The sequence below is a fragment of the Diaporthe batatas genome (assembly GCF_019321695.1).
Source record: "Diaporthe batatas strain CRI 302-4 chromosome Unknown Contig00021, whole genome shotgun sequence".
Taxonomy (NCBI): Eukaryota; Fungi; Ascomycota; class Sordariomycetes; order Diaporthales; family Diaporthaceae; genus Diaporthe; species Diaporthe batatas.
In genome coordinates, this window is record NW_025408568.1 from 591,066 (window position 1) to 616,980 (window position 25,915).

The 25,915-nt window shown below is 36.0% G+C and overlaps 6 protein-coding genes across 6 annotated transcripts; 3 read left to right on the forward strand and 3 right to left on the reverse strand.

Moving 5' to 3' along the window:
* Window positions 1–10,056: 10,056 nt before the first annotated feature.
* Window positions 10,057–10,806, forward strand: KVR01_012816 (uncharacterized protein; the record flags this gene model as incomplete). The annotated part of the gene is made up of 3 exons (XM_044789293.1): window positions 10,057–10,113; window positions 10,185–10,214; window positions 10,270–10,806. The coding sequence occupies 3 exons, from the start codon at window positions 10,057–10,059 to the stop codon at window positions 10,804–10,806; spliced, it is 624 nt and encodes a 207-aa protein (XP_044638287.1).
* A 257-nt stretch (window positions 10,807–11,063) lies between these two features.
* KVR01_012811 (uncharacterized protein) lies at window positions 11,064–13,676 on the reverse strand. The gene is made up of 4 exons (XM_044792194.1): window positions 13,332–13,676; window positions 12,059–13,267; window positions 11,696–11,987; window positions 11,064–11,619 (listed from the first exon to the last, which is right to left on the reverse strand). Exons 1-4 carry the CDS (start codon window positions 13,571–13,573, stop codon window positions 11,227–11,229), a joined length of 2,136 nt encoding a protein of 711 aa, XP_044638282.1. The 5' UTR covers window positions 13,574–13,676; the 3' UTR covers window positions 11,064–11,226.
* A 636-nt stretch (window positions 13,677–14,312) lies between these two features.
* On the reverse strand, window positions 14,313–16,771 carry KVR01_012834 (uncharacterized protein). Its single transcript, XM_044793208.1, has 4 exons — window positions 16,332–16,771; window positions 15,568–16,160; window positions 14,620–15,515; window positions 14,313–14,533 (listed from the first exon to the last, which is right to left on the reverse strand). Exons 1-4 carry the CDS (start codon window positions 16,519–16,521, stop codon window positions 14,518–14,520), a joined length of 1,695 nt encoding a protein of 564 aa, XP_044638305.1. The 5' UTR covers window positions 16,522–16,771; the 3' UTR covers window positions 14,313–14,517.
* A 1,734-nt stretch (window positions 16,772–18,505) lies between these two features.
* Window positions 18,506–19,285, reverse strand: KVR01_012757 (uncharacterized protein; the record flags this gene model as incomplete). The annotated part of the gene is made up of 2 exons (XM_044782899.1): window positions 18,506–18,765; window positions 18,964–19,285. The coding sequence occupies 2 exons, from the start codon at window positions 19,283–19,285 to the stop codon at window positions 18,506–18,508; spliced, it is 582 nt and encodes a 193-aa protein (XP_044638228.1).
* Window positions 19,286–21,886: 2,601 nt separating this feature from the next.
* KVR01_012741 (uncharacterized protein) lies at window positions 21,887–23,928 on the forward strand (the record flags this gene model as incomplete). Its single annotated transcript, XM_044782460.1, has 2 exons — window positions 21,887–21,900; window positions 22,011–23,928. The coding sequence occupies 2 exons, from the start codon at window positions 21,887–21,889 to the stop codon at window positions 23,926–23,928; spliced, it is 1,932 nt and encodes a 643-aa protein (XP_044638212.1).
* A 598-nt stretch (window positions 23,929–24,526) lies between these two features.
* On the forward strand, window positions 24,527–25,491 carry KVR01_012854 (uncharacterized protein; the record flags this gene model as incomplete). Its single annotated transcript, XM_044789548.1, has 2 exons — window positions 24,527–24,619; window positions 24,805–25,491. The coding sequence occupies 2 exons, from the start codon at window positions 24,527–24,529 to the stop codon at window positions 25,489–25,491; spliced, it is 780 nt and encodes a 259-aa protein (XP_044638325.1).
* Window positions 25,492–25,915: the final 424 nt, after the last annotated feature.

Here is a 25,915-nt window from a genome sequence, read left to right on the forward strand (position 1 = left end):
AGTAATTTATAATAATCTATATTATTCTATTTAAAATTTTTATTAATTAATTAAATATTTATATTAAAATTATTAATAAGTTATTTTAATTAATAATTATAATAGTTATAAAAACTTATTAAATATATTAAAGTTTATATTAATAAAATAATTAAATAAAAATCTTTATTATTTTAAAATAATAGTTTAACTTTATAATATAACTACTTCTCTTTTATTATATAAAAGTTATTAAAATACTATTAAAAAAGCTAAAAGTTATATAATTTAAGCTAATTAATATTATATTAATATAATTAATAATCTCTAACTTATAAATTAATAAATAAATTATTTACCTTACTTTTAAAAACTTAACTTATAATATATAAATAGTAAATAATAATTTCTATATTATTATAATTTAAAAAAATAATATTTACTTTAATTATAATAAATAAGAATTATTAAATAAAAAACTATAAAGTTAAATTTATTTTTCTTAAAAATATTTATAATTTATTAATTAATTAGAATATTACTTTTAAAGGAGTTCTTTATAATAATAAATAATTTAGTCTATTTAATTAATTATATAATATAGTTATAAATTAGTGTAATAAATAATTAGTTAGGGTTATCTTAAAGTAAATTCTTTAAAAGAATACTTAAATTTATTTTATTAAAAATAACTTTAAATAAAGGAGAGGAATATTATAACTCTACTTCTATATAAAAGATAATAATAAAATTAAAGACTTTTTAAAGGAATTTTTAATAATATTTACTTAAAGAATTAAAGCTATTAAAATACCTTCTATATAAGAGTAGGTATTAATAATCCTTCTTTTTTATAATAAACTACTTTATAAAGGTATAAAAATACCTTATAATTTCTTTTATATTTAATTTATTAATAATTATAACTTTTATACTTTTTTAATTATAGTTTTAAACTTATTATTACTTTTAATAATAAAAAGTTAAACTATACCTTTTATAAATTTTATATAAATAAATAATATTAGTAATATTAGTTCTTTAATTATAAAAAATATTTTTATTATTATAAAATTTATTATAATTAATAAACTTTTAAGAAATTTTATAGTTTTAAAGTAATTTTTAATAATATATTTTTAAGTAAATTTATTTAAAATAATCTTTTATTAATAAATAATATATTATATATAAGATAAAACCCTTTATTTATTTATTTTTTTAATTAGTTTAAAAGTATTTTAAAATATATAAGTTAAAGTTTTTAGTTATAAAGACTATATTTTAAATATTAAAACCCTTCTTTTTACTTTTAAAGTAATATTTAGATATTTTTATAAATAACCTTTAAGTTATTATTTATATTAAAAATATATTTTAAAGTTTTTAATTTATTTAATAAGAAATAATATTATATGATATTTTATTAAGATTATTTATTATATTAATATAAATAATTATAAACTTTTATTTTCCTTTTAAATAATTTAATCTTATGAGTAAGTTATATATAATTTTATTAAAACCATAAGATATATTTATTTATAAAAGTAAAAGTTTTTAATTTTACTTTTATTTTATATTTAAAAGTTTATAGTTATATATAAGGAGAAACTTAATTTAAATAAACTATTTAATATTTTATTATAATTATTATTAATTAAATAATTATATTAAAAGTATATATATTTTATATTTAATATTATAAATTAAATTTAATATATAATAAATTATAAATAGTATATCTTTATAAATTTAAAAATAACTTTTAATATATTTAATTAAACTTTAAAATTATAAAAGATTACTTTTATTATATTATTTAATTTATATAAGTAGTTAATAATATTATTTAATTTTTATAATATTTTAATTATATTTTAAAAGTTTATTAAAAAAGTTTTTATAAACTTTATAAGTTTATATATAGTTTAATAAATAATATTATTATTTAAATAGATATTATAAAATAATTTTATAAATATATATTAATTATATTTATTTAATTAATAGTTTATAATTTTATTTTAAATATATTTAAAATTAATTTATTTATTAAATAAAGAGTTTTTCTTAATTTTTATTTTAAAAGATAATATTACTACTAATTTAATAAAAGTTATTATTATTTATAATTACTTTATATTAATAATTATAATTAAAATTTATAACTTTATTAATATTATTAATATTTTTATAACTTAATAAATAATTATTTTAAGTAAGTTAATACCTTTATAGACTATATTAATAATTTTAAGGGTTAAACTATTATACTTTTAGAAAATATAAAAGTAATAATATAAAATTAAAGATATTATTACTAACCTTTTAATTATAAGAACTTTTAACTAATAGCTACTTTTATAATTAAATTTAATATAAATAAATATTATATTAATATTACTTTTTATAACCTTACCTTTATAGTTAGAAATTTATTTTATATTTAATTTTATATTTTTAAAAGCTTATTAATATATAAATATAATACTTTATTTAAAATAAAACTACTTAAAATTTTATTAACTTTATAATATTAGTTTTATTAGATTTAAGATATTAAAATTATAATTTTAATAAATTATAAATTTTAAAATTATTAATATTAAAATAAACTAACCTCTTAAATTATATACTTTTAAATATTATAGAGTATTATAAAATTTATATTATATATTATATTAAAAATTAATATTTTTATAAATTATTTATTTTATTTATTTAAAATATAGTTTTTAAAATATTACTTTTATTTTAAATAAAAAGGAAGGAATTTATTAAAGTAAATTTATAAATTATATTAATTTAATAAAGTAGATTTATAAATAGTTTATAAATATCTAAAGAGTTAATTTTCTTAAAGTTATTTAATTTATAAATAAAAAGACTTTATTTTTTTAAATAATTATTTATATAAAATTTAGTTTTATTAATACTTTTAAAAGACCCTTTTATAAAATAAAAGCTACCTTTAGTAATTTTCCTTTTTAATTTTTAAATTTAATAATTTATTAATAGTTATTAAGAAACTTTATTTTAATTATAGTTATATTATAATTAAAAGTACTTTTTATAAGGTATTTAAAAGTATTAGTATTTAAAGATTATTTTATTATATAATAGGTAATTATAGAATATAAGGAGTATTAATTAATAAAATTTTTTATTTAATGTTTAATTTTAATTTAATTATATTAGTATTTTTAACTTATTAGGTAATTAATTTTATATTTATAAATAGAGTTTTTATCTTTATAGTAATTAAATATATTATTAATTAAGTTAGGTTAAAGTTATACTTAATATAATTTATATGCTATATTTATATTAATAAAAGAATTATTAATATTTTTAAAACTTTAAAAGAGTGGATTTTAAATAATATAGATTGCTTTATAGGTAAAGTTATTATAGGTTGGTATTATTATTATAGTTTTTATTTATATTTAGTTATATTTAATAGATTAAGAGGAAATAGTAAGGTTAAGAAGGTAAATGGTGACTTAAAGAAAGTAATCCTTTATAAATGGCTAGCTAACCCTAATTATAATATTTAAGTTTTAGTTTAATAAGTAGTTATATTATATAATTATATATTAAAGTTTTATAATTATAGTTTCTACTTTCTTTTTTTTAAGATAGTATTTTCTTTAACTTATAAATTATATATTATTTATATAAAAAATTTATAAAGTAAGAAGAGAAAGCTTTTATAAGATAGTTAATAGTTAATTATAAGGTATTAATTATAAGAAATTATATAATTAAGTTTAAGGTATTAAGAAATTAAATTTATACCTTTCTTTAAAAAAATAAGGCTTTCTTTTATATTTTTATTTTAGGTAATTAGGTGCTATAAGTATGTTAGTAGGTATATAAGTATAAACCCTTTTATAATAGTTTATAGGTAATTACTATTTATTATATTAGAAATATTTATATTTTTAAAATTTTAATAAAATTCTTTTAAAATAAATATAATAATATAAATTTCTTTTAATATATATTAATAATAAATATTTTATAAAAAGTTTATAATATATTAATAAAATAATACTTAAAAGAGATAAAAGGTAAATTATTAAATTAATATAATTAAAAGTAGGTTAAATAACTATTTTAATTAATAAGTTTTATTAATTATTATTAATTATTACTACTTATTTATTAATATTTTATTAATTATATAAAACTTTTAAATTTAAATAATTTAGTTAAATTTAATAGTTAAATTTTAAATTAAAATAAAAGTAATTTAAAGAGATAAAAGAAATTATTTAAATTAAAATTTAAATTTAAAATTTTCTATTATAATAAAGTTAAACCTCTATTAAAGTATAGGTACTTTATATTTTCTTTTATTTTAGTAACCTTTTTAGGTTAGTTTGAATTAAAATTTAAATTTTAAGGTATATTATTATTATATTATTTTAGTTTAATTAATAAAAAGTAAATTTAGTGGATTAAAGGGGAAGGAATAAAATTTTAAGAGTATTTTAATTAATATTACTAAAAAATATAATTTATATAAGTAAATTAAGGATAGTCTATTTAAAGAAGAAAATAATATAAATTTATAGTTAGTTATATAAATAGGCTCTATAAGTAGTTAAAACTATACTTTTATAAGTACCCTTTAATAGCTAATTTTTTTAATTAATAACCTAACTATCTATACCTTTAAACGTTAAATTCTTTATAAATTCTAGTATTCTAATATATAGGTATGGGGTATGATATATAATAGTTTAAAAAGGATGAAGTTATTTATAGATATTTATAGGTGTAATCGACTAAGTAGGACCCCTTTGCTAGGCAAGTCTTGCAACTCTAGCGATAAACCTCTCTCACAACAGCCTACAAGAAGCGTCAGACTACAGATAGCCGTAGCAGCCTTTTTTACCTATCGGGCAATCTCTCTCACAACCGACAATTCGAGCCTACCCTTGAACTGGCGTTTGGCTGCCTGCTAGCCAACCCGTTTGGCAACCCGTTTGGCGCCTTGCCAACCCACCCTACATCACCCAGGCAAGCGACTTAGCAAGCAAGCAAACCTCCTCTATGACAACCCTCTCTCTCATGACACACCAAAAGAAGCGTTAGACTATGGATGCCCGTAGCAGCCCTTATTGCCTGTCGGACAATCTCCCTTTCTTACAGAGACCACAATACCTACCAGCCAACCTATCACCTACCTATAATGTAAAGACTATAAATTAAAATTATATATAGCCTTTAAAAAGTATATTAATAATATCTATAAAGATCTACTTATTTAAACTAAAAACTTAATATAACCTAAATTCTTAACTATATAAACTATTATTATAGAAATTATTTAATATATTACTTAAAAGGAATTAATAACCTATAAAACTTTATAGATTTTTTAATATATTAGTATATTATCTAATTATAATTGTTTTCTTAACTTTAATAACCCTTTTTATTAAGACTTTTAAGATTTTTTTAATAATTAATTAAAAGTAATTTTTTAAAAGATTAAATATAAAGTATTTTAAAAGCTTTAAGAGTATTTCTATTATTATAGTATTTATACTAATAAAAAGGAGTTACTTAAGGTGTTTATTAATTTTAATAAGATCTTAATATAAGATAATAGCTATTAGCTTAACCTATCTAAATAACCTTAAGATAAATTTAAGAGGGTAGACTTCCACTCTAAATTAATAGCCTATAAGAAGTAGAAGTAGTAGAAGTAACTACCTCCCATTAAATTGAATTAAAGTCAACGGCCCTCAGGCTATCCAAGCTGAAGCCCCAACCCCAGTGGGTATCTGACTTCTTCGCCAGCTGCTTCCCAGCTGGCCCTGCCACCCGATGAAGTGGCGGCGGTGGCGGCTTCGCCCAAGCCAGCCCTGCCAGCCGACAAGGCGGCGGCTTCGACGGCGGCTTCGCCCCAGGCCACTCTGCCAGACCACAAGAGAACTATACTACTGGTAGAGACGAAGACTATGAGGAAGAGGAGGACTACTACTCAGATGAAGGTGGACCAGACTTTGCCCTAGATGACGATTTCGACTATGGCAACGATTGCGATGATTGCGACTTTAATGACTTTAATGATTACTACTCTAACTAGAGGAAGCCCACCCAACGCACACTAGAGTACCTTAACTAACTAAACTATAAAAGAAGAAGAAGAAACTATTAAAAAGGCTAACTAATTAAATATTAATAGTTAATACTATTTAGTAATAACCTAATAAGTAATTAGTAATTTAGATTTAATTTTACTTATTAAAGTAATTTAAATTTAAGTAATTTAGGTGATTTATAAAAACGTTAATTTAGAGTGTTTTTATAGTGTTTAAATTAGGTGAATTATAATTATATATTTAGTAGTAATTTTAAGTAATTTAGTAATTTAATTAAAACTTACTTTATTAGTGAATAGAGCTCTCTAATTAGTTAGAAGAAAGGGATAAAGGACCTTAATTTTAAAAGACTAAAAAGTTGCTAGTATAGGAATAATAGGCTGTAGTAGATTAGCTACTATAAGGCTAGTAGGTCTATACCTATATACGGACCACTATGCTTAGTCAGCAGGTCTAGCTAACCTAACTAGGCGCTTCACCACCTAGCTAAGCAAACCTCTAATTAATACTAATATACACTACTTTAACTACTTTTTATATATAAATTAAACTAACTAATATCTATAATATTTATTAAAAAATATAATTTATTATAAAAATATTTAATATTTTATTATTAATATTATTTAATTAATAATTAAATTTAAAATTATTATAATAATAATAATAAAAAATAATTTATATTTTTTTTATTTATTTAATTTTTTTTATATAATATTTATAATAATAAATATTATTTTAATTTAAATTTAATTTTTTTAAAAAAAGTTTAATTTAATTATATTATTTTAAATTATTATTAATATAATAATTAAAAGTTAAATAATAAATTATTTATTATAATATATTATAATATTTAATATAATAATATAAAATTAAAAATTTAAAAATATTTTAAATTTAAATATAATATAAAATTAATTTTTATTATTTTTTTAAAAATAAATAAACTTTATTTATTTTTTAATAAATTATAAAAAAGATATAATTAAATATTAAAAATTTTTAAAATACTTTTTATAATTTTTATTTAATTATTATAATTATTAATAATTTTTAATTTTAATTATATATATTATTATTATTAATTTTATAAATATTTTTAATTAATTTTAAAATATTTTTAAGTTTTAAAATAAAATATTTTATATTATTATAATTATAATTAATAAAATATTAAAATAATAAATAATTATATTTAATATATAATTTATATTATTAAAATTAAATAAAACTTTTATTTAATAATTATTTTTAAATAATTAAATTAATTTTTAAATATTTATTTTATATTTTAATATAAAGTTTAAATTAATAATTTAATAATAATTTAAAAATATTTAATATATAATAAATAATTAATAATAATTTATTATTATTAATTAAAATAATATTTATTTTATATTATAAAATAGAATAAAATAATATTTATTTTTATTTTTAATATAAATTTTTATAAATATATATTTAAATTTAAAATTTATTTAATTTAAAATGATTTATTTAAAATAATTTTAAAATAATTTTAAAATTATATTTTATAATAAAATACTTATATTATATTATTTAATATATTATAAATATTATAATTATAAAAATATTTATATAATATTAAAAACTTTTAATATAAAATTAAAAGATTTATAATTATAATTTTTAATTGATTTTTATTTAATTTAATTTTTATTATAATTAAATTTAATTTAATTTAAACTTTTTTAAATTATATAAATACTTTTATTTTTATAAATATAAATATTAAATTAAAACTTTTAAGTTTAAGTTTAAAATTTTATAAATTTTAATTTTCTTTAAATTAAACTTATAATTTTTAACTTTTAAATATATATTAATTATTTTAAATATTAATAATTCTTTTAAAGTAAAAATCTACTTTTATATAATTATAAATTTAATTATTAATAATTATTTTTTATTTATAATAAAGTTATTAAAATTATAAATTTAAATAATAAAGTATAATTATTTTATTTAATTATTTTTAATTTATATAATAAGTTAAATAATTATTTTTAAATAGTTTTATTTAATAGATATTTATTTAAATAAAATTAAAACTTTTAAAAAATAATTTTATTTTTATTTATTTTAATTAATTTAAAAGTTTAAATTATATAATAAATTTAATATTTATATATAATATTTATTAATATTAAATCAAATAATTTATAATTTATTATAGTTTTAACTTTTAATAAATTAATAATATTAATTTAAATTAATTAAATATAATTTAATATATTAATATAAAAGATATTTTTAATAATAAATAATATTATTAATATAAATTATAAAGTTATTATAAAAGTTTTATATAATAAATTTAAATAGATTAATTTTTAAAAATATATTATATTATATTTTAAAACTTTAATTATTTACTTTTAATTTAATAATAAAATTAAAAGAAATATAAATAATTTATAATATTAAATATTATTAAATAAAATATAATATTAATAATTAAATATAATTTAATTATATTAAAATTTATAAAATTTTATTTTATATAAAAAAGTATTTTTAATAAAACTTTATATAATAATAATATAAATTTTATTATTAATTTATATATTTAATTTTAATAAAATTAATTTTAATTTTAAAATTATTAAATTATAAATATTTTATATATATTTTTATATAAAAGTTTATTTAAATAAAATCTTTTATAAAATATATTTTTAATAATATATTTATTAAAATAATTTATTAAAATAATTTATTTTAATATTTAATATAAAAATAAAATTATAAATAATTAAAAAATAAAATTATAAATTATATTATTATTAAAATTTATTAATAAATATAAAATATATATTTATAATATTTAATATTTATTAAATTTATTATAAATATATTAATTAAATATATTTATATTTATTTTAATAAAATTATATTATTTTTAATAAGAATAAAAATATAAATATATAAATTAATAAATAATAATAATAAAATATTTTATATTTAATATTTAATATAAATTATAAAATATATATTAATTTAATAATTAATTTATATAAATAAACAAATAATTTAATTTAATTTTATTTATATTTTATATAAATAATTTTTAAATAATTAATTTATTAATATTAAATTAAAAGTTTATAATTTATAATAACTTTAATTTTTAATATATTAATAATATTATTTTAAATTTTATTAAATATAATTTATTATATTAATTTAGAATTATATTTTTAATAATAAATGATATTATAAATATTAATTTAAAATTATTTTAAAATATTTTATATAATAATTTTAATTAAATTAAATTTTTAAAATATTTTATTCTTTTATTATTATTATTTTATTATTATTATTTTATTATTATTATTTTATTATTATTATTTTATTATTATTATTTTATTATTATTATTTTATTATTATTATTTTATTATTATTATTTATTTATTTTTTAAGATTTAATTTTTTTTTAGGGTTAGGGTTATGTGAAGTAGTGGGGTGGGTGTATTAAGGAAAGTGTGCATGAAATGTGGATTTAGGGTTTTGTCGCAAAAAAGCGTTTGGTCCATTTTAACCTGCTTAACCTTGGAACGCAGCTCAACGGCAATCTTTATTATAGTAGTAGCTAAAAAAAAAAAAAATGGACGCCTTGGCCGCGAGTAGGTGAGCATCTACTCCTAGTATTCTTCAGGTGCCCAATGCTATTAAATGAGTACCGGCACGGACTGTCATGCGAAAAAGTCAACCCCTGTGATTTGCCAGCTTTCGGGCTGACGAGCCAACAAGAGTCTGGGAAACTGAATGGATCAACAGTAATAAATGCTGCCGCAAATGCCCTAGAATACTCAATTGACAGTGAAGTACTTATTTGCCCAGCACCCATACACGAAGAAAACATTGATGGGTTCTATGTCCCTCTTCACCACACCATCAGCAACAGTTCCACTCGTTTGCCATCATGGCCCAATACTCGCTCCAACCACTCATTTTCGCCCTGAGTCTGCTTCTCAGCATCGTGAGTATTGGGTTTCCACGGACCTTGGGGCTGTCATGCCGCTCAAAGAGCAATTCTGACAACTCTTTAAGGTCTCTTGTGCTCCCATCAGGCCTTTCATGGTACGTAGCCTCCAACCCAGCCCCACGAAAGACCCGACACGTAACATCATCCCAGGGGAACCAAGCCTATGCATTAGAGTTCGAAACAGACGAGACACAAAACCGCTGGGTCTTCAACGTCTACGCAGACGGCTACAACAAAGTCGACGCCGACGGCCAGCCCGAGGCAGTCGACACCCTCATCGTGAACAAGCAGTCAAAGCGCCTGACAGTTGTCAAGGCCATGAACGGACTGGACACGACGGAGCCGCGCCTCAAGATGCGGCAGGTCCTGAAGGAGTGCTGGACCAGGACGGGTCTTGCGCCATCCGACCTGAAAGAGGTGCTGGGCTACAATGTCGAGAACACCAACATGCAGGAGGCCATCGGACAATGCCGAGATGAGATGGGCCTAAAGGCTACCGATTCTTTTGTTGTTTCTGGGACGGAGAGTGTGGCGGCGAAGAAGGCTTGTTGGCATAAGCTTGGGACCACCGTCTTTTCGTGGTCGATTATGGGGGCTATTAAGGATTTCGACATTAAGAAGAAGCTCATCAGCATTGATGTTGAGAATGGGGGTCCGGTCGATCATGTTTACTACAAGTTCTCATGAGACTGCCTTCACCTTAGGAGGTTTAAAGGCATAATCAAGTTCTATACTTGAGTCTAGCTTCGGCTATATTACCTACTAGTAGGTATATTTTTCCTCTACACTATATAACTACCTTTCTATTTAATTACTTTTTTCTATATTAGGTTAGAGCTTATATATAAAGTCTTTAATAGCTTTATATATATTTATATAATCTTTTAATGAAAAAACTTAATATTTTCAGTCTTTATTTTCATTATATTTTAAGTATTTAATATTATTAAAAGATATTATAAATATTTCTAGATATATTTAAAAGAGGAGTAAAATTGGGTATTTAAGTTGGGTTATATAATATACTAATAAGTGGTGATCTGTTTGTTTCGGAGTGTCATATAGACTTCATTGATTTCTCTTTCCTCGAAGGGTGATGGTGCTGCGTCAAGTCTCAAGCTCTTGCGAGGATCCCATAAAGCCAGGCGCCTCGAAGTGGAACGTGTTCAACAGGTCAAAATTGAAATATCCGTTGATGGCGTCAATATCGGAAGAAAGGTCAAGATTGAAATCGAAAGCGTTCTCAGGGGCCGCACTCGACGGTTCCGCGGGCGGCGCATTGAGGGCGTAGTCGAGGACGTGCTGAATGACAGCCTTACAGGAACTGCAGAGGTCGCCGTTCGGCGCGGACGGGCTAACCCAGTCCAGGAAACCACTCAGAAGGCTCAGCTGTTGAATGATGCCGGAGCGGGTGACACCTGGCACCGGCCTATGCTGCAGTGATGGTTTTAAAAGCTCGTTGCAAAGGACACCGCCTGAGGGAGCTGCGAATGCCATTACCTGTTTGAATGTGAGTCTTGTTCTCGGTCTGGGGAAACACATTGGCGAAAACTTAGCCAGAAGGGTCACAACTTACAAGCCACTCAAAGTCTCCATGCAGTCCAGCAAGCCGGTCCATATGCGTCCAAAACACCAGCGTCACAGACACCATCTCAAAGCTGACATTCAGCAGTTCGGCGTTGCTGTCGTGTCCCCATTGTACCAGCAGGCGCGTGATGAAGAATAGATTCTGCAGATGTTCCAGCCACACAAGGATCTTGATGTAGATATCCGGAGCCGGAATGCTCGGGTCTCTCACCATGTCAGGTGAGTACTTGAGGGAGTCTGGTATTCCTGCAAAGGCTTCATACTGGTGCTCCTTCAACGCCCTTCTGCCGAGTCAGCAAGGAGTTTCCCTCCAATCAGACAGACTGGGATGGAAAACCGGGGCAGGACTCACAGTAATGCATCGATGGAAGTGTATGCAGGATCCCCCAGGGCCACTTCCATCACCTCGTCCTTGACCCGCGCAAGCTTCCGCCTCGCCCGGACAATTGTCGCCGCGTTACGTTCACCCTTGCGGTTCCACCCGTCTTCATCAAGCTCTTCCACCGCCTGTGCTATGGTCTCGGGGTCAGACATCAGGACCTCGTCACTCAGGTCGAGCGGCAGTGGCGTCAGCATGTACTTCCTGCTCAGCAGCGGCGGCCGCCCACTAAAAGACGCCGCCACCTTGTCAATAACAAAGAGTTGCGAAAAGAGCCGCCTTTTGACCTCTTGTGCAGCTGTCGGTACATAAGGCGTCTTGTCGTCTTGTAAAGCGTGGAGGCCGAGGTATGTCACCAACGCGATGTTCTCTCCGTGGAGCCTCCAAAAGGACGGGGCCGCGTCCCCCGTGATCATCGACTCCAGGATGGCGGCCTTGTACAGGGAGTAAAGCAGCAAGCTGTTCGGCGGGCATCCTTTGCACAGCTGTGCGCAGATATCTGCAGTTTCCTTGTGTATCGCCGCCATCGGCGCGTGTCGCTGATTCGGGTTCCGGAGCATTTCTGGGCGGTGAGGGTGGTCTGCGAGTGCGCCAAGGGCCCAGTAGGTGAAGAGTATACCCAGGCACTCCCATCGGAGGTTGGGGCCGGAGAATGACGAGATCCACGCCTCCGAGTCGAGTTCGTCCTCGGGCAGTGGTTTTGCGGAGTTTGAGGACAGTAGGTGGGCCATCTCCTCGAGATCCTTGGGCTTGCGTGATCTCAGGGTGCGGCCGAACACCGAGAGCAGAGACTCGAGGACACGCTTGGCAGCAAGACGCATCCATCCATCGTTGGGGTTGGTGTGCTTCTCGAATAGTGCGAGAGCTTCATCTTCGGCGGGTAAACGGTTCAGCACAAGCAGGCTGGTCTCGAGTGATCGCGGAGACAGGACGATCGTGGTGGTGCCTGTGTCGCCATTGTGGGTTGTTGAAACCGGTGGGCTAGTCGTTAGGGCTGAGGATATTCCCACAAAAGGGCCTTTGACGAGGGACAGGCTGTTCTGTGTCTCTTGGTAAACGGCAGAAAAGCTGGTGAAGCCGAGGTAGCCTGGACCAGTCTCCGACGCATGGTTTCTCGAATCGGGCGAGTCCGACAGTACGTGGATACTTGGGGAACTGTTAGATCCGGGGGATGGCCGTGTACTGGTAGCCATCCCATGGTCAATATCACTTCAGAGCATCATTGCGGTGACTACATGTTGCTCACCTGGCGGGTCTGACCGTGCCCCTTGGACGGGCCTGGGCTGACTTTCGGTTGGGCTCCTCAACGCCGAGATAAACGCAGCCACCGGGATTATTGCGAGCCCTACATCGACGACAAGCAGGGAACAAATGGTCGCAGGAGACCTTGCGCTTGCGACAGGGCTCACAAGCTTGCAGTCGTCCGTTGCGGCGACGTCCTGGAGCGCCGAGCGCCGAGGCTGATGATGAGGACTGCGGCCGCTCCATGCTCAAGTACTGTGGATCCAGAGCCCAATGTGTCAGGTGTGGGTGTACGAGACGAGATCCGAGTTCTCTTGGTCTCGATCAGATAAGATCCACGGGGATGGTTGGTCCCACAGTGTCTCAGACGACTCTTGTGCGTGAGAGAGGGTAGAAAGGTCAGACGGTGAGAGCGGGGCTCGGCTTGTGCCAGCTGCGGCGCTCGGCTCTCGGAGCTCATTGCGTTTTACCGGTCCGCCAAAAGCCTTGCAACGACATTCTGTCATGAGGGGATGCATAGTAATTTGCCAACTTTCCGCTATAACAGATTCCTAAAGTCCTAAACGCCTGACCCTCGAGACTTTGGGAGTTAAATCATTATGTTCGCATACCATACCGCACTGTGGATAAGGTCTGGGGTCTCCAGATGTCACACAAGACAGCCGAGCAATCCCAATCTCGTGTCGTCAACGCTGGTCTCACAAGGACAATGAATGGGGATCCAAGCTACATTTGACATGTAGGAATGACCTATATGTCTCGGCCCTTTTATCGACCAACACTTGACCAAGAAGCCCACTGGATGCATGGGCTTTAATTCAAATCTCAGAAACTTCGTAAGTTGTTTACGCGGACACTCTCAACAGATGTGGAAAATTCCACGTGTGAAGCTGACGAGATGGAATGCGACTGGGTGCATCTTCTAATAAGAGCTTCTGTGAGAAATGCTTGGTAAAAGAACTAGAGAGTAAGATTATGGAGGAACTTCTCAGACAACTTTGTAGGGATTCTAAGACCATCTTGAATGCTTTGCCAGGGTGAGATAGCATGGTCTACGGAAGATCATGCCCCAGAATGCGATATTCTCGAATGAACAAGCTTAAATAACCGCTTTCATGCGTCAATAGCGCTCGTCCATGATTGTGCAATGCTCGATCTCTCCATGGAACTGAACAATCCACAAGTGCCACCTACATCTTCCGATCACTGCTGACGTATGGACCAATCAGAACAATCCTTTTCCAATATCGAAGGAGCAAAGAAAAGAGAAAACAGCATCGTATTTTACTCACACGCTCAATCTCTTCGACAGGGTTTGTAGCACCACGTCGCCTTCAGCCTCTTGTGCCGCGCGCCGTAGAGCCTGGAGGCGTTCCTCTTCTGTCTGCCTCACTACCTCGTCGTGGCTGGGAGGCAGCCTCTCATTCTGCAAGTCAGCCTTGCGAGCATCCTCAAAGCTCCTAGCCGCATCCTTGATGCCGTCGGCCCCAAGGATCAGAGTCCCCGCCGGTAAACGGCCACCTGCAACGGTCTTGAGCTCGGTGACCCTCTCTGACTCCTCCCGTAGGACGTTCAGCATGCGCGAAAGTCGTCCAACGGCGAGGATTTTCTTTTTGATGGCTACGCGCTTAGCATACATCGAGTCGTTGTCAATCGGGCTAGGCGGTGAAGGTGAGGACCCAGTGGTAGAGCCTTCCTGGAGCTCCTTCTCAGAGCACACTCCTAAGATAGCCATCAACATGTCCACGGTCTTCTCACCAATGAATGGTAGCGACCAAGTGAAAACATCCATCATGTTAGGCAGCCAGTAAGGGTGAGGTGAACAGTTGAACTGGCGGATATTCATAACGTTATTCTCGTATTTGAGGACTGCTGCCTTGTTGTCATACATGTCGATGTAGTTCGGGGCCGAGAAGAGAGTGATCAAGCTGGGAAACCCGGTTGTCTGGGATCTGCGGTACATCCGGTAACCGGCATCTTGCGCCTCGTGTGCTCGGATAACAGAGAGGAGATTGTGCCGTTCTAGGAAATTGCAGGTTGCGGCATACGAGAAGAAGTATGAGCAGCCGCGCACGTTGTTGTGGCGGAAATAATCGTTCGTTTGTTCTTGGCCGAAGTCTTCGAGTGGGTCGGCCCAGAGGATATCGCACATCAACCCTTGTGTAGGCGGCTCTCGGAAGCGATCGATCTGTTGTGTAAGTTAGCTATAGAACCTCCCATTTACGGCAGAGACGACGAACATTCCGAAGGTCATCTAGTGAGTGCAGCTCAGGGCTGAGGCCGCCATGCAGACATAGGAACTGCCTGTTCATAATGGCTGCCAGTGGGAGTGATTGGAAGGACCTGATACAAGCCTCATAGACAACGCTAGAGTACTTGCGCCTACATTCAAGCTTGAATGTAAAATACTCAGTCAGGTGCCGACATTCGTGGTTACCGCGCAGTAGCCATATCGAGTTGGGGTATTGAATCTTTAACGCCCATAGATACAGCAGACATTCAATGCCGAAGTAGCCACGGTCGACATAGTCGCCTAGGAAAAGGTATTTTGTCCCAGCAGCTGGATCACCCCCAACGTCGAAGAGCTTCATCAAGTCGTAGTATTGGCCATGGATGTCGCCACAGATAGTAATAGGCGCATCTACTTCCAATAGGGTTGGTTCGGCATGGAGGATCTCTGTGCCTTTGTTGATAATGAATAGAGCCTGGTCTTCTGTAAGGCGCCCTTCTTGAGAGAAGTGCTGTTTGAGGAACTGGATATTAGGCTTCTCATGTGTCTCGTCATGGTAGAATTCCTCGTCTGTAGGGGGCAGCCACGCCGGAGGAGGCACATCTGCGAGAACGTGGGAAATGATCAGTAAACAAAATTCGAGCTTCAGTGAGTATACCTGGAGTTCACCCTGAGAATTAAATGAGAGAAGAGCAAGGCAAAGGGTGGGATTGCGGGTACTCTGGGAACGGTGACTACGGCATGAGTATAGTGGCGTTCAACTTTGTCACTTACCTTTGCAGACGCGGTCTGTAGTGCTGACCTGGGTCCCGTCCTCCATGATCTGAATGCTAAAGTCAATCACGGAAGACGGGGCCTTGCGCTGAATGGCGCGTATCGTGTTATCAGCGTGGCGGGAGCTCACTGACACTGGCTCAGTCGTACGAGATGTTGTGCCGGCGCCGCTATCAATATCCATGTTCATGTTTGTGTGATGAATGTTACTCAAGAATCGATTTACTGAGATGGACTTCGGACCATCATCGAGGACGAACTGACGGGTGGACAACAGGCGATAGTCAAGAGTCTCGACGACTTGACGCCTCGACAGCCTCAACGTACTCAGTGTATCAGTGCTGCTCTCGAGTGTGCTCCCTTGCCAGTGCTCGGAATGGGTTGAGAAAGTGTCGACAAAATGAGTGCTCGTCGTGTCAGCATGGAGGGGTGACAACGGAAAGCCTGGTGCTTAAGTAGGTCAGCGCAGGACAGCCGTGGTTCTGATTGCTTACCTAGGTACTTAAGTACTGGGCAGAGTACGGGGTGTTTGCCCGGTGTAACGGGCCCTGTTCCGGACCTGTAAGCTAGTCCAAGTTTGTGACCCCTGCCACCTACGTGCATCGAGGAGTGGCTCGTGAGTTTCCCAATTAGGCATCTCACGACCATCTAATTCGGCCAGCAGACCCTGACTCATGCTTGAAGTGCAGTGTCCATTTAAGTGGGACTGAGAATGAGTACGGATTACAGCGACGAAGTGCTCACTGCTGGCTACTTCTGAACCCAGGTAATCTACTGGCATTTTTGTAATCCTCGATGCTCCCCGTTGTCCAGCTCTAACATCCTGAAGTCATGTCTTCTCAGCCGCCTCTTCAGTCTTCAAAGGTACTGATCGATAGCCTCATCTGCCGTTGCTCACTTTGGTCCCGTTAATCATCAGTTGAGGATGTCCAAACAGGTGTCTCTCGACTCAAAGGCCTACGAATGACCTTAACAAATAGGTAACCGTCAGATCCAGATATTTCTGGCACTGTATGACCATTTGCTATGACTCCTTTTGCGGCGTTCTAGTCAATGCCGCCGTCAAGACGGTGCCCCTTATTATTAGCCTTGTCTGTGCGTCGCAAGGCTAAGGCTATAAGCACCCATCGTACTTTAATTATAGTTATCGATATCGTATCTTTTTCAGGTGCTGGGTCTTGAGCGCTTACGTATGAAGGCGCCATCTATGTCCTCACATATACGGAATAGATGCGAAACCAGCAGTATGACTATTTGCATTCTTTGGTTTCTCTTCTAAGCTGGAACAAGACAATCAACGATCGATTTGGACAAGAGCAATGGGTGCCTTTTGGGCCGGGCAGTGCGGCTTGCTATCCAAGGCTTTGAACAGTGACTTTCCAATCCACAATTCGTAATGTACACCACTGAGTAGCTTAGTTCTAGCATTCTGGGTTATAAGCCATAGCGTTGAGCTGGGCCTGCACATGCTCTGCGGCTTGTTGGCACCAGCGCTGCTGTCAACCTTGAGATGGACTGGCCCGCCGAGCTCGAAGTATCGCGGGACCCCCTCTGGCACGGGACTGTATAGAGCTAAAATTTATCCGGGTCTTCTCGGACTTTTACAAACTCAGTTCCTATGTAAGTGGAGCTTTTGGCAGTGATAGGCTGGCAATTTCAGGGCAACGTCGTCAGATGATGACAAACTCCCTCCGCTTGGCAGTATCGAGCCATCCCTGGACAGCATCCCCACCAGCCTCAAATGCCGCTATGGCTAAGCCGATCCGTTGAAACTGCCCCTGGCTCTCGGACGATGGACTCAGCATCATTATGGCAACTAAATGACCGGGAACGGCGTGTCCAAGTTCGGATTGAACACGGGCCACCGTTCCACGCATATCCAAAATCAATATCCCTTCAACGCTCGCTGGAACCCAATTGTCCATGTCGTCCCCCGATGAAACCCGCTGTATAAAGACACTGCGCTCGCCGCTAGATTCTTGAACCATGATCTCGCGAAGCATAGTGTCTGGAAAGAATTCAAGCGAATGCCGTAAGGAATAAGTCTCATCTGTCAGCCAGTACTGTTGTTGAGTCGCCTCCCAAGCAAGGGAGAAACTGTGTGCGAGGGCAGAGAGCCTTATCCAACCGCCGTCAACAGCTCCGAAGGGATTCGCACTTGACAGAGACACATTCTATTCCAGGAGGCTGACCCCAAAAGATCCGGTAGAAGAGCTATCGTCTTCCATTGTATTTGTCGGCCAGAGGTATTCGATAGGTCCATCTACAGATGCCCATGAGAATGATGGGTGAGGAGGGTTGTGTGGAGAGTGTGCGGTTTCCGTCCGTCTGCTAGATCCTGCGGCCATCCAAGCCAGACCATACATGATATCACCCCGCCAGATGCCGGCAATATATTCGTCGCCAGAAGCTTCCGCGATGATATGAGCCAGTGCTGATACCGCGGGGAGTTTATCGCTTGTCATTGTAAGCCTCCTTCGGGTATAGTTCGGTACAATCATCATACGCCACTCCCAGTAAGTTTTTGAGATATCTTGTAGGTGAGTCAGGGGCCTTGTGTGACGTCGACTCTGGCCATATGACCACTCTGATCGACCCGCTCGGAATGCCCGGGATGCCTCGTGACACTCACAGTCGATGAAGCTGCGACACTCCCAAGCGATCTCGTTCTCGTTGAATCCGACGCACCGCCGAGCAAGAAGAGTTTCTTGCAAAGTCCATGCTCTTGTACCAAGTGGTCCGAAGTCGATCGGACTCAATGGCCTCGCACTGGCTCGAGATTTCGGATGTGGCATAAATGTATGCATCACCAAGTCTTTTTCGCCGCTTCCCACGCGTGACTCCAAGCCCAACCCTCGGTAAATACCGCGTGGTTGCGTGAAAAAGCCCTTGTCATCTGCATCGGCCGACGCAGCGGCTAGTACCAAGTAGGCGTCCGAGTATATGTGAGACATTTTGGCGGACTCCTGTTCCCAATCCTTCAAGTCGTCCTGGATGATGCACAACGAGTCGATCCAGATATGATCAATCTCAAGTTGTAGCGCACAATATACAGCATCTTGAAATGTTTGCGGAAGGCTGTCGTACTCAATACCCCGAACTCTTTCGGCTAGATTCACGGTGGTCAACCGGCATCCAGTGAAACCACCCCAGCAGTGACTGAGAGCAATGTATTTTCCAGTCTCCCCGTTTGTATCGTTGAGATAAAGCTTTGGGCCCTCTGAGGTCGGTTGGATCGTCACCACGCGGCGAGGAAGTCTGGTGTCTGCCCCTTGCTTGCATCTTGGGTGGTTGTGGACTGTCTCGCAATCTTTCAGCCACTTTCGTATCCGATCAAAGCATCCAGGGTCACGAAGACTAGCACCGAGTGCTTCCACTATCTCCATTGTACTCCATCTAGGGGCATGGCCTCTCATGGCACGAAACTCTATGAAATGGGAGTCTTCGAACGTGGATTCCCGCTTGAACACCTTGGCCCAAATCTTCTCCCTCCAAACTTCAAGGCGGATGAGGGTATCAACCGTCATAGCGTCCGGGATGATCTTCGACAACCCACGATAGACAATAGAGCATAGATCACACCCCCTGGCTGCTGACTCTTTGAATTCAGACACAAATGGCTCCCGATTCGAGTACCACGGGGTTGGACTACCGGGATGTCCGATCCAACTCGGATCAATAAAATCCGGTGTATAATTGAAGCATGTAGGACAACAGGGCCGCCTGTCCTGGTCATTAGTCTGATCTGCTAGATCCGGTAGTGCACTGAACAGATTCTGTCCAGCAGGATCGGAAGAGGCCAAGCCGTCCTCGCATGCGCGGATCCTTCGACCAATCGAATGGCCCGGGTTTCGAACCTGCCGGTTTTCGAAGCATTTGTCGCACATAGTAAAGTCACAATACAGGCAAATATGCCAGTAGACCGTCCTTGTGATTTGGCTGCAATTACAATCGCAAATCCGCGGATCATGACTAGGCTGCAACGAAAGGCCTTGGCGGAATTGTGGGATTCGGAAGCCGAACTGCTTTGGTGCACTCATGGTTCCTGGCCCGGGGTGGGTAGTTCCTTGGAATCGTGATGGATACTTAGAAGCTTGAATAGAGAAAGTATCAATCACGGAATGAGGTCCTTATTGCCCATGTTCTGCTGTCTCAGAAAAACGAGAGTTGCCCCCCCCCTGTTTTATTACCCCTGTTAAAAATTTTAAACGTTTATTAAAAAGTAGTCTTCTTTTAATAACTCTATTAATACTTTACTTAAAAATATATAAAAAGTATATTTATAATCCTTATAAAAGTCTTTATAAAAAATAATTTTTAAAATAATTTTTATTTAAAGTTTATATATTTCTAGAGTTGTAGGTTAAACTACTTAGTAGGTCCGTGCACTTACTTATCTTATCAACCTAATAACCTTTATACCTTATATAAGAAAGATTTAATAATAAATATTTAAAAAATATTATTATATAGAAGTTTTAATAAGGATTATAAATATATTTTTTATATATTTTTAGGTTAAGTAGTAATAAAGTTATTAAAAGAAGACTACTTTTTAATAAACCTTTAAAAATTTTGACAGGGGTTATAAAACAGGGGGGGGGGCAACTCTCGTTTTTCAGAGACAGTGGTGTGTTGAGGAGGCGGGGTAAGATAAGAACCCGCCACGTCACCAGGCAACCTCTAATGTCAGCTTTGCTGCCTCTGCTACTGAAGTAGCTCGGCTCTGTTAGTTACGGTACATCTCAAGTGCTGCCCCCACCCCCCCCCATCTAGACAATCTTTCTAACTAAAATAATACTTTTACTAGGGCCTAGATCTCTACTATACTAAGTATAAATAGAATAATAAGTATTATAAAAATAGTTTAATTTCTATAAAGTTTATAAAGAAATATTATTATATAAAATAAAATATTAAAAGTTTAATATTTAAAGATATATAATATTAAAGATAATAATTATAATATATTATATATTTATAATTTTTACCTTGTATATATATATAAATTATATATATTTTTATATATATAAGGTTTGGAAATAAAACTACTTGAGGGACTGAGGATTTCTGGCCAAACGATTGATTCCCACACACTCGCACACCCAGGTAGTTGCATGTGCATGGGAGATTATTCTGTTGATGCATCTGACGAATCGTAATAGCCCCCCCCCCCAGCACTGAGGCCCCACGTTTCTGCTGTACGACCTGAGATCCTGCCTCGTTTTGTCTAGTCATCTTGTTTGCTCTCAGTTTCCCCTCCTCATTCTCTCCTCTTCTCTCGCCTGTCCCTTCCTCTCGCTCTTTGTCTCGTCTCTCGGTCTTTCAGATACCGCAGGATCTACACATCCAATCCCACACATTCTGATGATTGCATACGTTCACGATATTGCAACCAGCTGATCAAGATATGGATGCAATATACCGCGACCGCATTCTTGCTCAAATTAATGTCTGGACAAAGGATTGCCTCGACAATCACACCCAATGCAAGTGGCCGACAGATTCGCCAAACCCGCCACTACCAACCCGTGTCCTGGACCTTAATCTTAAAGATGGCACCAAAGACGTGCGTCTAGTCGATGGTAAAGACAACTCTGGCCAATATGCAGCGCTCACATACCGTTGGGGTGCTTTTCCAGAGAAGTCTGTCCTCAAAACAGCCTTGAAGACGGAAAGGATTGGCGAATACAAGTCGCGGATCGAATTCAGCAGCCTCAATGCTCTATACCGCGAGAGTATCACTCTGCTCAGGGACGTAGGGATCTACTACTTCTGGATTGATGCCCTTTGTATCATTCAAGATGACAGAAAGGACTGGCGCCAAGAGGCATCAAAGATGGCCGATGTATACTCCAACGCTTACTTGACAATCTCGGCTTCGGTCTCTGAGTCCCCAGACGATGAAATCATCACGAACATATGTCGCCCCAGAGTGAGGGGTCCAGAACTCAGAATTGACAGGCTAGGCAAACTGGTGGATGAGACCTTCCAGTCAATAGCCGTGGCAGCGCTCTCACGATCGCCCGATGATCCTGACTTCGGCGCCGACGTTCAGAACGCACAAGGCGCAGGATCTCCCAATGCCGAAGCTGAAGTAGGAATGACAGGCCCAGAATCTGGGCTGGATAGACTTTTCGACGTGGATTTGGGCTCACTGGCCACACGCGGATGGTGTCTTCAGGAACGCTGTCTGTCTCGCCGAATCCTACACTTCGGGGAGGCGCAGATGCACTGGCAGTGTCTTGAGGCGCAGTTGAGTGAGGAGCCCCAAGATGAGGACCGTGTTAAGTTGCTGGCGCGGCACTACAGTCTTCTGCTGCCTTCTTCTTCGCAATTTATCCTCCGCAAGGACATGCCCCTTGACGATCCCTACGACCTTTGGTACAGGATCATGGAAGATTACAAGCGAAGACTCATGACAAACACAAACGACCGCATTCCAGGCATTCTGGGTCTGACGCAAGTTTTCAGAGGCGCGACAAGAGCCGTCGAAACCGCGACAAAAGCCCGTGGCCATGAAGACACAATGGTTTGTGGTCTGTGGAAAGGGGACCTGGCGTTCGGTCTGCTCTGGAAAATATCACACAAAGATGTCGAAGGGTTTTTAAACAATAAGATGCCTTCGTGGAGCTTTTTGCGGACGAATGCACGTGTTTGGTGGCCTCTGAACCGTTACGGGACTCGCAAGAACACAACACTCGCCGTAGATATCCAGGACCTGGATGTTGACGAAACAAAAAACTTGATCAAGCTGCGGGGGAAGCTAATCCCGATTCCTCGGTCAATGCCAAAGGCGGATGGGTCCGATCAGGTCAATCTAGGGTGGGCTGAGATCGGCTGGGATTTTGACCCATTTCGAGAGGAAGACCTCCCATCGAATGATGATGAACTGAGACGCTTGCTCTGGTTTTGGGACCACGGGGAAGAGAAAATGCCAGTGGGTACTAGCGACGGGGATACTGATGACGGGAAGTCTGACGACGGGAGCAATGGCGACGGGAATGCTGATGATGTAAAGGTTAATGATGGGAACGCCGACGAGAGGAGTGATGGCGACACGAGTACTGGCGACGGGAGCAATGGCGACGGGAATGCTGATGATGTAAAGGTTAATGATGGGAACGCCGACGAGAGGAGTGATGGCGACACGAGTACTGGCGACGGGAGCAATGGCGACGGGAATGCTGATGATGTAAAGGTTAATGATGGGAACGCCGACGAGAGGAGTGATGGCGACACGAGTACTGGCGACGGGAGCAATGGTGATGGGAATGCTGACGATGTGAGGGCTGATGACGGGAGCTCTGACGAGAGGAGCACTGACGACGGGAGCTCTGGTTATGGGAGCGAGGGCGACGGGAGCGAGGGCGACGGAAAGACTGATGACGGCAACAGTCAGATATCTCTTCGGAGAAATATTTGGCTTCTGATGGTGGTGACGCCAAATGAGCAGGATTTTGGGCATGGTTTGCTTCTGTTGGAAACGGAAACCAAAGGCACGTACCATCGCGTGGGCTATGTCTTGATTGGAAAGGCTCGGGCAGGCAAGGAGCCTTTCAGCAAAGTCGGAAGACAGGCGATCATTATCAAGTGATCACTTACACAGGTCAAGATAGCAATAGAATATACTTGCACAACATACCCAGAAAACCCCCCTATCCGATGTCAGGACACAGGGCATCTCAACCTCGATTGTGTAGGTATTGTATTTATATGCTTCAGCGTGAAAACCATCTTCTCCCACTATAACTCAGCCTGACAGTGTCCTGGCAGCTGGCGTACTCAACGGAGCAGAGCCTTCAGGGTCCGTCTAGAAGTGGTCACTAAAATCAATCTAGATATCAAGGTATGTCTTAATAAGTAGCCCGGCATTTCCTTTCAGAGAAGCATGCAAACGCATCTCTTTTCAAGTCCCAGACCGTAAGTGCTGAGATGAAATCCTTGGTATCAGTGGAGGCGCATGAAGTGGCGGGTGTGAAAACTTGCCAGCCTTGGAACAAAGGCTGCTGAAACTCGAAACTGCAGGACGACAAACAGAAATTTCTTTCAGCGGCCACACTTTTATCAGTCCCCCCCTGTCTGCCAGTCTTTCCTTCTCTCACTTATTTCACTGGATTTACATTTGCAGCCCAAAACCTTTTCTTTTTTGAAACTCCACCTGCAACCTGAATTCCCCTTTGCCATTCGAAAACATGGAGGACGAGACCGCCGGCGAAGCGGAAGACAACACGCGCCCAACCAAAGCTGGTGAGGAGGAATACAGGGTCCTTGAGACAGCACTCGAGGTCGGTCGCGATGGTCTCTTGCTCTCAGTTGCCGTGCTAATAGCCTTTCCTAGAATCTTTCTTCTAACGAAGCTGCCATGATCGCCGAGACATCGAACAGCCGAGCTGCGAGCGTGGTATGAATTATTACCCCAATGTTGAGCCATGCGACCGTCAATAGAGCTGACAGTGTTTTTCGATTCCAGAAACCATCCCCCTTCCTTCAACTGGCCCCCGAGGTCCGCAACATGGTCTATCAACATTCCTGCATTTACGAAACCCCTGACTCGGAGAGAATGTTGGATCCCTTGACATTTCCCAACTTGCGGCAGGCACCAATCACGCGTGTCAACAAGCAGATACGCAAGGAGACCTTGCCGATTTTCTATGGAAACCATGATTTCTTCATCATCATCCGAATGCCTTCCGTTCTTGATGAGATTTTACATGGTAGCCATGACCCTTTCAAACATGTCTGGCAGATGTTGCACTCCTTCGCCACTGCTCCCGCCCTAATAGCCAAGGGCGACATGCAAACCAGCAGCCTTACCTCTCTCTCACAATTGTCTTTTCGACTCGACGACTCCCAGTATTTATCAGAAGATGACATCGGAATGTTAGGTTTCACTATGTCCAGCAAGGACCTGATTTGCCAGGACGGGGATTTCGCGATTGAGACGGAGAACTTGGACTGGGACAGGTTTTCAAATGTCAAGAAGGCTTATGTCTCAGGCATCTTGACCGGGACAATTTCTCACCGCCACAGGCTTGCTTCCCTCCGGAACTCTGTCGAAGCTCACAAAAGAATTGACGAGTTAATATCTCTCATGTTCTTCGTGGCGAGGCAGTGCCCGCAGTTGAAAAGCCATGTCCTCGGCTTTGTCTACGAGTAAAAGGATTCTATCGGCGACATGTCGGACTGACTATTGGCTGTAACGAATAGGCGGTTGAACGCAGGGAAAAGACATTTCTGAGGGCTGACGATCAACAATGAGACGGGCAAGGGGTGCAGGACAGTGGACGCTTATTGTCGATAGGTCGTGAGCGTTTACCACTGTATGAAGGCGCCACATACATTTTATATGTATTATGGGGATTAAAAACGAAACCACTTGTTATCGATAGGCTACCACATCTACGCCTTCTGTCCCAAGGGCGGAGAGTAGCCTTTCTTAGTTGGGCAGTGTGCCAGTGGTAGGGGTTTCCTCCATGGAGGTCTATGAATAGGTCGTTCCAGTGCGTTGCATTGTGGATTTCTCCACTCAATAACCAACTTTTCGCCTTCTTCGATACTCACATTCTGTCTCTTCTAATCAG